Source organism: Rhincodon typus, chromosome 4 (assembly GCF_021869965.1).
Source record: "Rhincodon typus isolate 14 chromosome 4, sRhiTyp1.1, whole genome shotgun sequence".
Lineage (NCBI taxonomy): Eukaryota > Metazoa > Chordata > Chondrichthyes > Orectolobiformes > Rhincodontidae > Rhincodon > Rhincodon typus.
Genome location: NC_063335.1, coordinates 3928442 through 3940579, shown reverse-complemented (window position 1 = coordinate 3940579; position 12138 = coordinate 3928442). Strand labels below are relative to the sequence as shown.

General features: G+C 40.5%; 1 protein-coding gene across 1 annotated transcript in view; it reads left to right on the top strand.

The window, feature by feature from the left end:
• Nucleotides 1-519: 519 nt before the first annotated feature.
• The window catches only part of ppp1r17 (protein phosphatase 1 regulatory subunit 17), a 33676-nt gene continuing 22057 nt past the window's right edge, over nt 520-12138 (top strand). Inside the window, exons 1-2 of the mRNA XM_020517656.2 lie at nt 520-584; nt 5400-5508. Of these exons, the coding sequence (XP_020373245.1) occupies nt 5430-5508 (79 nt within the window). The 5' untranslated portion in view covers nt 520-584; nt 5400-5429. The remainder of the gene's footprint in view (nt 585-5399; nt 5509-12138) is intronic.

The window sequence follows — 12138 nt, the reverse complement described above, 5'->3', positions numbered from 1 at the left end:
TAGTTCAATGCAAAATAAAGTTGTTAATTCTAATGGGTGGTCCCAATTGTTGTAAGCAAGATGCCTGAAACATTTTGTCTATCAGATGCTTGTCAATCTGCTATGCACCTCCAGCAATTTATTGGAAAGCTGTGATTATTTTTTGCTTCATTAGTTCACATTTCTAGAATATTCTTTTAAAGTAAGTATGGACCATGATTACAACCCACTGTGAAGATATCATTCCAACTGATTGTCTTGCTGCTGGTAATCTATTTCTGTGGATTGTTACAAAGTTGTTTTATAATATGACACTGGTGGCTTTCTAAACATCTTTGAAATTACCAGGCGTTGCAAATTGTGCAACTTCTATACATGTCAGAGATTCTGGTAGAAACTCGTGCTTTAGTTTTTCAAGATGTAAAGGAGGTCTTCAGGCCATAATTAGTGCTATGAAAGAGATTAATTGAAAGTGAGGAAAAGCCATGGAAACACAGCATTGTCATGACAACAACCGATGCTGGCTAGATAAGCCCGAGGTGAGACTCAGAGCAGTAGAGCAGAGAGATCCTCCTTCAGTGAAGACAGCTGTCAGCTTTGTGCTGGTGAGTGATTCTATGTTGGGTGTGTGTGTGTGTGTGTGTGTGTGTGTGTGTGTGTGTTCTTCATTATAGTTATATTCCCAGCTAAACTTTAAATAGCATTAATACAGTTAGTACAGGAAAGGTAAAACCTAACTATTCATAAAGCTAATCTTTTTAAAAATAGGGTTAAGTGTAACACACTAATGATGAAGACTTCATTTATAGTGTGAACTCTATTCAAAGTTGCAGAAGTTTTCTGGTTGTCTGGTTTACCCAGTTTAAGAGGACAACCAGATCATATAGCTTGCTAAGAATTACAAAGTGCGTAGTTCACTCAGAATGCATTTGTAAGGCAATGCAAACTTTGCAGGGGCATCAGGATTTGTTTTCAAAGTGCTCGTATTTTGCCGTGTACAACACTTGAATGGAAATTTGTGCTTGATTCTAACCAAGGAAGGATGATTTAAGTTGGTCTCTTAGCTTTTCTCTTTCATGTATGAAAGATGTTGCCTCAATTCATTACTGGTGACAATTCTTCATTAACAAGCAACAATTCCACGTTCATTTTTCAGCTACATTTGAGCAGTGCTGTGGAATTAGATTTCAGTGCACAGAGTAATACATGTCAGCAGCAAAAAAATCTCTATTTAAGTATTATTTCAGTTACACTGATTCCACATTTCATGTAGTTGATAATCTTGGTATTCTGGATTTGGATAAAACTGGTGCAAAAGTACAAAAGCCACTGAATGGGACATGAAAGTGTCTTTTGCCAGGTTACAAGGAATTTGAACAAAGCTTGTTTTCAATATAACGCAAATATTTTATTTGTTTAAGGATACTAATTAAATATGCACATTTGTAAGTTTGTCATTTCATTACATTGTACATTGTTTTGTAACAAAATCGAGTCTGGAACTGAAAAGTAATCAACTTTTTAAAAAATAAAATTTTGAGATGTGAGTGACGTAGGCAAATTTTTTTCATTTGTTAATTATCCCTGGTTGCCTAGAGAATGTGTTACTTTAGCAAATCAGTGAATTCTATTTACAATGAGCATTTATTATCTTAAATTTGGAGCAGAGAATACTGAGGGGGTACTTGGATAAAGCCTGATATTAACATGGGGAACTCTGTTGAGTTATTAATCAGTGTCCATTCTTTGTAAAGCAGGCAGCTTGTGATTTTTGTCCTGCCTGCTTATTTCAGTGATAGAAACAGTTGTTGATTGTTTTGTGTGCTGCTGAGTGCCTGGACACTTCAGCAGAGGACTCAAGTTTATGTGAAACCAGCACCAATTCCTCAGACGACATGTCCATCCTGGGCCTCCTGCAGTGCCACAACGATGCCACCCGAAGGTTGCAGGAACAGCAACTCATATTCCGCTTGGGAACCCTGCAGCCCAATGGTATCAATGTGGATTTCACAAGTTTCAAAATCTCCCCTCCCCCCACCGCATCCCAAAACCAGTCCAACTCGTCCCTGCCTCCCTAACCTGTTCTTCCTCCCACCTATCCCCTCCTCCCACCTCAAGCCGCACCTCCATCTCCTACCGACCAACCTCATCCCGCCCCTTGACCTGTCCGTCCTCCCTGAACTGACCTATCCCCTTCCTAACTCCCTACCTACACTCACCTTTCCTGGCCCCATCCCCGCCTCTTCGACCTGTTTGTTTCCTCTCCACCTATCCTCTCCTCTATCCCTCTTCTATCCGCCTCCCACTCTCTCCCTATTTATTTCAAAACCCCCTTCCCCTCCCCCTTTTCTGATGAAGGGTCTAGGCCCGAAACGTCAGCCTCTCTGCTCCTATGATGCTGCTTGGCCTGCTGTGTTCATCCAGCCCTGCACCTTGTTGTCTCCAATAACTGTTGGCCTGGGCTACTTCAAAGGAAGATGCATTCTAGTTCCAGCTGGTGATGGAAATGTTTGTGGAGGAGCCTTTGAATTGAGTGAAGTCTGAGGATAGAGAAACAGCTGGGCAGAGAGCAGACTCTAATATTCTCTGATGCAGCAATGGGAGCCTTTGTGTGAGTGATGAACAGGAAGAGAGAGGTCTTTTTTCCCATGGGGGACCAGGCCTTCTGCATAGATACAGAGAAGACAGATGGAACAGAAGCCATTTCTGTCAATGCCATCAAGGGTAGTCTCAAGGACCTGGATGCAGTGCAGGAAGAAGTTTAATTAACTCTCACAAGTGGTCAAAGTCACTAATTGTACCTTCAAATGCTGCACCCTTGCAAATGAACCATTAGTTTCACACCGTTAATACCATTTCCATTTCACTCACCTCACTTTTAGACACAGCACTATTTGCACACCTCATGTTATGTGCTCATAGAGTACAATGTGGACCTATTTCTTTACTTGACAGCTTAAAGATTTTCATAATGGAATTGGATCATATGCTTCTGATATTTTAAGAGCCTCCCAAAACTTTCCCTCCTGTTGTAAGGATTGAAAAGGAGTAGAGAAGGGAACAAAATTTGAATGTTATGGGCTCACTAACTCTTGTTGGAGTGAGATATCTGTTCATGCACAGTGGTGCTAATTAACGTTCAAATCTCCTTCAGACCAACTTTCCTTTCAAACTGTTGCTCATGTTCAATGTGTGACTCTCTGCATTATGAAAAATTCCTCATTCCCAAGTCTACGTTTGCCTTTTGTTTGTGTCTTACATGCAGCCCAGTATCATACAGCTGTTCCCATTCTACAAACTTGTCAATGTTCACCGATATTAGCTACATCATACATAGTTCTTCTAAATTATTGTTGTATTTCCAATCTCCCTTTTCCAAATTCTTTGAATGCATTGTCACCAGCAAACTCCATCCAATGTTTCAGTTGCCCCAAACAGAATTCCTCCAAACAGAATCCTACCCGGAAACAGTACTGAATTATCACCAATGAAATCCTATACGGCCTGTGGTAAACTATCCCTCCTTTCCCTTCATGACTTGTCTGAGGCTTTGTGTGGTTGAGCACACTTTTTCTCTCGTACCTTTCCAACATTGCTCATTTGCGTGGGACTGTGCTTGCCTAGTTGCATTCTTATCAATCCCATCTTAAACAGAAAATTGTTTGTAAAGTCTTCTCTTTGCTCTCCCACACCATTACCTCTGGTATTCCTTGACCCACTGCTATTCCTCATCTACATGCAACACTCAGTGAGGTCATGCATGAATGCAATGTTAATTTTCAGATGTATGCTGACAATATTCAGTCTTAACGCCTGTCTCTAAGTTGTCAGCCTACATGTTTGACATCCAGTACTGGATGTGCATAAATTTCTTCAATTAAATATTGAGAAGCAGAAAACTAATGTCTTCACACCACAATATTCCCGAGGCTCTGACTCCAATCTTCCTTCCTAGCAACTGTCTGAGCCTGAGTCTCTAATCTCATTTCCATGTCATCATTTAAACACCTAGCTCTACCTCTGTAACATTTGTCACAATTCTTGTACGAATCAATAACTTTAAAAGACATGAATTTTCCATTTGCCTATGCAAACTATTGTACAACAACATTTCATGCATCCAGATTTCTACTCCAAGAAATAATCTAAAATTAACATAAACTGCACATTATTTAGCGGGCAACTCGTACAGTAAACTACAGAAAATGCATTCATTCATGACTTTTTAGCAGAGCTGAAAACCCCACACTATGTTTTTAAATTAGATCAGCAGAACTGTAGGCTAAAGTTTAAAAAATCCTAAGCTCTTTGGCAGATATTATCTGGATCTTGTCCACATCTTGTTGGATGTGATGAAGGACTGTTTCATTATCAATGCAAATATGAATGGAGATGAACAGCAAATAAGTTCACCTCTGATCCTTAAATTATCTAATGGTCATTAAACAATGCAACTGGAAATATATTGAGTTTGGGGTGCTGCCCTGATAAGCTATTAGAACTGGAGAAGCCACTGGAGAGGCCACTGGAGAGTTTTATCCTGGATTCTCTTTGACTTCAACTTTAAAAGGGATCCTTAGTACCAGTCTTGGTCGTATACAGTCTCAATGCCAAGGGATGTCACTCGCACATTACCACTGGAATTCAGCTTTTCATACTGAGACCAAGTCTGGAGCCTGTGAACTTTATGGAACCAAACCATTGCTGAACAGGATATTGTGAGTAAGTGCTGCTTTTGAGAACATATGATGACTCTTACAATCCTTTTGATCATTGTTAAGTGGGCAGATTGGATCTGTCCTACGTTTGGTAGGTAGAACATTTTTGGGCAATTTCCCAGGTTGTTGGCTTGATGCTAGTTTTGCAGCGGCACTGGGATAGCTTGACATTGTTCGTACTTGAGCACAATTCTTTAACAATGAAGTTGTAATTTGTGGAGCCCGTAACCTTCAGTGTGTAGAATGTGCTCAGCTGTTTCTTAGTGTGATGTAGAATCAAATTAGCTGAAGACGTGGATTTGTTATGATGGTCACATTTTCAGTCTCAAGTGTTCAAAAAGTCAAATCCATTTGTGCGGTTTTGAATATACTTAATAAGACCTGATTACTTGCAAGCAGTAAATTAGTTGCTGATTTAACACATTGTTCATTTTTATCCAAAGGCAAGTAATGAAACTAATCAGTGGCAGTCACATAGAAAAACTTTTATTTAAATGTATAATGTTCACAGTGCAAGCATGGTTATGCCATTGTTTGTGTTAATTGTTTTAATGCTACCCCATTGCATCTTACATTTAAAAATTAAATTGAATAAAACATAAATATTTTAAAAAGTAAATAGATTTTCATACTCCTTTAAAAACTAGGTTGGCTATAAAACTTACATTTCTGCCGTCTGCATATTGTATTGTTTTGTTGCAGATCTGCTAAAAAGAAACGTTCTCTATCACCATGACAACAGAGTGTGTGTGGTCACCTGAAACACCAGACGACAGACTGGACAACAGCGATCAGCTCTGCAAGCACTTAGGTAATTAATCTGGTGTGATGTCCACAGAGACAGTTCATTACACCAATGGAAAAAGATTTCATCTGCGAGGCTGAAAGAGTGCAAGATGTTCCTTTGAAACATGAGTGGAGTTTGCTTCAGGGCACGAGATTGGCCAACTCAGCCAGATGGAGGCACAGATGGAAGGTGCATCTCTTCAAACTGCTTGAAATACAAATGGGAATCACTGTCCTTAAAAGAGTCATGTACTACAAGTAGTTTGATTTGGCACAAAAAATATGGATTACTTAGTTTAGATGAGATAACAGGTATTGCATTAAATAGGTGGTATACAAAAAGGAAATCAGCAAAAGGTTACCAGTGTATTTGCTTCTATCATTACTCCATAAATGTGTACATTCCAATAGGCACATCTACGTTAGAGGAGTGCAACTGATGACAAGTGTAAAGTATTCTGGATGTTCATATCTCACCCCAAACTACAATATAACATCTGCATAGATCCAATTGCATAGGAATCTCTGACTTTCAATCATAGAATCCCTACACTGTGGAAACAGGCCCTTCAGCCCAACAAATCCACACTAACCCTCAGAGCATCCCACCCAGACCCATCCCACATAATCTGCATATCCCTGAACACTATGGGCAATTTAGCATGGCTAATCCACCTAGCCTGCAAATCTTTGGACTGTGGGGGGAAACAGGAACATCTGGAGGAAACCCACACAGACACAGGGAGAATGTGCAAACTCCACACAGTCACCTGAGGGTGGAATAGAACCCAGGTCCCTGGCCCTGTGAGGCAGCAGTGCTAACCATTGAGCCACCGTGCACAGAATGCACTTTCTGTGCATTCCATTAGCTTCTGCCTATTTAAACAATAATCACATTCTATTATTTTTAGTCATCAATCACAAAATTGACTTCTAAAAGAAATTAATTTGGAATCAAACTGGAAAGAATATAAATTGAAGAGCACTGTAACGTGGCCCAAGACTCTAACATAAACTTTAAAATTGGCAATAGTTAAATGTGCACAGAAAACAGGTATGGGCAGAGGAGATGTTGTTTGATGGAACATTGCCAATTCACACAGTTGATTCAACTTGTTTATTTTGGCTGTCAACACAAGGATAAAAAGTTGCACAGCCAGAATACTGACTGGACTGTTCTCGCTCATATACTAAATGGTCTGTTGCAAATTTCTTCAGTTCTGTTTTTATTCCAGCTTTGCACGATGTGTTCAATGCACACAAAATATCCGTACAAGAATTTAAAGTGTTTAAGATTGTAGTTAGAAGTCTTACATCCTGTGAGAGTTAAAGCTTTTTAAAGAAGCTACTACTTAACTACATGATGGTTTCATGAATAAGCCAGCGTCAAATGGTATAAATTTGTTGACTACAATTTACTTACAATAGCATCCATATTGATGAATTTAAGGTGATGAGTCCACTATCTGTCTGTAAAAGGGATACTCAAATGTAATATGCATTATTGTTTGTTTGTGTCTCTCCATAAGCATGTGTGTGGCTTGTCCTGAGGCCCATTAGTGGAGCACAAGAGCCTGACATGCCCTGAACCTGGTCTGCAAGGACCACTCTCATTGTTATAGTTCAAATTCTGCCATCTAACAGATTTGGGCTTGTCACAACAAACTTATTAATAGCTCCCATTCTTTGATCCAAACGATGATGTTTGCAGGAAGGCCTTGGTCAGGAAGATCGCTCCATATGGGGCATGGAGATGGCTGATGAGTAGTTTGTGATTTGAATAAGTCAACAAGGAATGGTAAGTGAGGTGTAGCAAAAAGAGTTTTAATCAACTTGTGGATTTTCAACAGTTGAGTGTATTCAGAGGCCCTCATGCAACATGCACCCCACCTGAGTGTGGCATGACATGGGCTTATGCTTCTGACTCCTGCTAAGTTAATATGGCTATCAGGGACCTTTCTATGTAAGAATTAAAGAAAAGTATTATTGGATAGGATTTCCTAGTCTAAGAGACAAAAGCAGCACGAGTAGAGGCCTTAGGGGGAAGGCAATGATTGGTGAATGGCCAAGGAAATGTTAGAAAGAGAGAAAATAATTTTAAACATTGAAGGGGAATAAGTTCAGATGGCAACATGAGAAATCTAGTCGTTTGACAATCAGCACATTAGGCATTTGTACAGGGAGCTGAGATTAATGTCATCCTGCTTACAAGACTGAAACTTGGCACCTTGTAGTTCATAATTGTAGTCGAGTCAATCCCAGGAGTTACAAATTTGGCAGAAGCTGTCAAATGCTGCAGAAAGTCAGGTTCTGTTGGGAATCACAGAGTGATGTTGAACATGTCCACAGAGAATGACAGCCAAAGAATCATAGTAAAACGTGCAGTTAGCAAGAGCAGAGGATCAAAATGGAAAAATAGAACTGAAAATAAAGTAACACCAAACATACATTAACTACACTACAATGAAAACAGTGACAGTGGTGATGGAAGTTACGCGGTTGAAGTTGTCTGGATGGAGTTTCAATAGCATGGACACCCAAGGGCTGCAGTGGTTCAAGAAAGCAGATCCCTGCCACCTTCTCAAGGGCATTTATAGATAAGTGAATAAACACGGTCTAGCCAGCACTGCCTGTATCCCATGAATTAATAAAAGACAAAATTAGACTTGGTAGTGAAATATTGTGTTTAAAGAGACCATGGCAGTTTGAAGACAATATGGATGAAGCGATAAAAATCAGGCGTTATTGTCCAACATTGTTTCTCATATGGAAGGAACTAGGTATTTTCCAGGAATGAAATTAAAAGTTATGGTCTCAACAATCATGACCATTACATAGTTTGTATTGGTTGTCTCCTTTGCATATTCAATAAGAAAATCTATTCAGATGTTACCTTAGAAGTCTCACCTGGTTTTGTTATTTCTAAATCATATTTCTTTTGTGACACTATAAGACAATGGTTCAGAGCTGTCACATTTGCACTCTAAGCTGTAAGTATACAAGGACATGGTCTGTGATGTTCAAGGGTGGCATTTTTTGGGAAATGGTCTATTATGGTGGATTAATGCCAGAATGCAACTCCCCCAGCGTAGAGTGAAAAATTTGGTTCTGCAATATATATCTGGATAACCTTGCTTATTCAGAGCACCTTATCAAGGCTCCATGGCACACTGCATCAGGGCAAAACATGAAGATTCACTGCGATTGATATGAAGGATCAGGGGAACTACTAGTGAGATACTGTTCCCTATCTGACATTCTCCACGGATTATCAGCTCATAGATCTCTTATGAATGTCACTGCTGCTGGATTTCTTGTAGCTTTGCTGCACAGGTGAAGACAGCATTGAAGGAGAGAGCAATTATGGCATTATCAGTCAGAACAGCAACCTCCAGCAGCTTCTGAACTGTCTCCTCAGGGAGAGGCAGCTGGTGAAGATCTCCCAAGAAGGTAGAAGAGAATAACTAAACTCTGCAAGCACAGACCTCATTGTCATTTTCTACAACTCTTAAAACACAGTGTGGGAGCAGGCTAAGGATTATCACCAAAGCATGTCATCTACTGGAGCAGGACTTGGGTAGCAATCCCATCCCAGGGACTGTCAAGGTGATAGTTGCCTGGAATCATTATGTCAGTGGCTCATTTTAGGAAGTGACTGGGGACCTGTGTGCCATCCTCAAACCTTAATTCACAAGGTGATGCTGGAATGTCACTGATGTCATTTTCTCACATCCTGTTCATTTGTTAGTTATTCATATCCTCCCCTCACCTCCCTGCCGGCGAGGACAGTCAAGCATCTCGGGCAGTTGGATTCTCCATCATCATTGGCTCCTATCAACTGCATCAAGATCAAGACATTTACCAAGAGGGACACCCATACACCATAATAGAGCGATGCACTGTTGAGTGCAGGAAGGCAGAAAGAATCTAATTGAAACCTGCTTCCAGCTTTAGTGAGAGAGTTGTTTCAGGGCATTTCTGAAGAAGGGTCCAGACCCAAAACGTCAGCTTTCCTGCTCCTCTGATGCTGCTTGGCCTGCTGTGTTCATCCAACTCTACACTTTGTTATTCCAGCTTTAGTGAGCCAGTTTTGTACTTCTTTTCATCATGTAACTTTCTGTGCACGCAGCCCAGGCCAGTGCTAAATACTCATGGATCTGCTTATTTTTGCAGTCCTTGAACTTTTCTGTTGCCGAATAGATGTTTTTGTATTCACATGATTGTCTGCTTGGTATCTTCAGGTGATGCCATTTTCATGCATCTACACCTTGAAGCTTTACCTTAGGGAAACAAAAAACAACAATCATTGAGACAGTGCACCAAAATTGCAAGGCATTAAGGTTCAGATGTTAAGATTTCAGTCAGCACCTCATATCCAAGTGTTGTGCCATGAAGTATTCCCTCATATGAAGCAGGTGGTTGCAATCATGAGGCATTTCCTTTTCACCCCTTCATCATCAGTTAGTCTTTAACATTTCAGAGTTTATATAGATTGGTGAATTGTCCTGCAATGCTGAGCGTCCTATAGGACAGGATTGAACCTTTGAGAGACAGTGCTTTGTGCAACTTCTCTTGCAGGCCAACATACTGAGGGAGAGTCGACATGGAGGCTGCCTATTGTACACCTGCCAGCACTGAATGGTACTGTGCTTCCTTGAAATGCTAATAAATAGAATGAAGCTTTGCCTCTAGAGATGTGTGGAATCAGCTTTAGTTCTGTGCTATCACTCTTAAGGTGGGTGCAAGTATGCACATGTGTACAGGTCATGACCTAGCACAATGCTTGTACATTGCTTTTAACCTCAGTGTTGTCCACATTGAAGTGCAAAGCATTGGATGCTTCATCAATGTTGCGGTTTGAAGGGCCCTGATATCTAATTCTATCTGCAGCTAAAGGGTCAATTACTTTTGAGAAATGAGCAATGTCAGGCCATTTCCAACTTCTTTTATCCACAGGACATCTGAAGAGGTTATTCATCTCGCAAACTGATGTCATTTTGTCAGATCCAACTCCAGCAGATATCTTTCCAAGTACTAGCGCATGTATATTTACAAAAGTGCAAGAAATGTTACAATGACGTGTTAGTTGTGCCATCCATGTGCCTCTTTCTTTCTGTCTCCCTCCAAGTGCAGCTATGTCTTGTGCAGCTGAAGTGCAATGTCTCTGTTCTGTGATTGCCCCTGTTGGCCTGGAAGGCTTGACCAGTCGCCCCCAGGTTTGTTTGGGCTGGGAGATCCCAGACCTGCTAAGAGGGTCCTGTCCAGATATGCACTCACCCTTCTTATTATGAACATCACAAGCAGGGGTGTGGTGGAGAGACCAGGCACCTTCCAACATCTTCCTGAATGGATGATGAGCCTTACACCTGCAAGCTTCTCCAGTTTTCTCCCTCTTATTCTGGTTGTGAGCCATTCCTGCCTGCATTGAGACTGACGGAGGGAATGATTATGATGAGAGTGAATGGAAGAGTTGCTGGTGGTGATGCAGGGCAGGTAAGGTGGTGAGGTGTTTTCAGGCAGTGAGTGGGAGGTGCAGAGTGCAGGAAGGGTTAATAGTTTGGAAGGAGGAGATGGGTGAGAGCCATTGTGTAGACATAACACGTGCAATACTGAGAGTTATCGTCCATGAACCCTAGTGAGAGGTGTGTCTAGGAGCGGAGTTAGAGTGAATAATGACCATGTGAGAATGAGAAAGCAGAGAGGTGCCATTTACCCTTTCAATGGAGGTCTTTAACCTTCTTCCTGCCAAGAAAATTTGATGTGGGCAAAGACATGAATCTCATTTGGAAAACCCTGTGATAAAATCGGAAAAATGAGTATTAAAAAAATGAGTATAAACTTAAAATTACCTTCTCAATATAACAGCAGGTTGAGGTGGTGAAACTCCTACATAGTTCATAATGAAATTTGTCATTATTTAATTTGGAAACTGGCTGCTGATTGTATGGTCAACTACTTGTTATTTATTAATACATTTAGCTGTACAAACCAGCAAAAAGACTTAAATAGGAATTAAGCTTCTTCATCAAACTGCAGCAGATCACCAGTGAATTAATAAGGGAGAATTAGGGGAAATATTTGTTAGGGGTTGTTAGAGTATTGAATGCCCAGGCTAAATCACAAGTACAGGAAGGAGTGGAGTGGGGTGGCCACTGTCTACTTATTTACAGTCTCTACCTGCTGCTGTGAGAATACAGTTCACATCTTACCATGACTGCTGTTAGAATTTAAATTCAATTAATTACTTCAATTCTCAGTAATGGTACCATGAAGCTATCATGTTGTTAAAATCCTATCTGTTTCACTAATTCCCTTTAGCAAAGGAGATCCGCTGCCCTTTACCTGGTCTGGCCATCAGGACTTTTTGTGACTCCAGACTCACAATAATGTCATAGACACTGAAACACTGAGCAAGCCACTCTTTCCCAGGATAAGCAGCAATTGCTGGTCTTGTCAGTGATGTCCACATCTCATGAGAGAATTAAAAATAAATCTTTTGCTAAGAGAGATCATTTGAATAAAGAAACCTCTATAGGGAAATCCACTTGAGTCGCTCACCTGACCACAATGAGCTGAATCAACTCTATCCTTATTGTAAAGTTCCATGATTCTGTACCTTTAGTACAGAAGATATTATAAAATGACTTCAGAGATA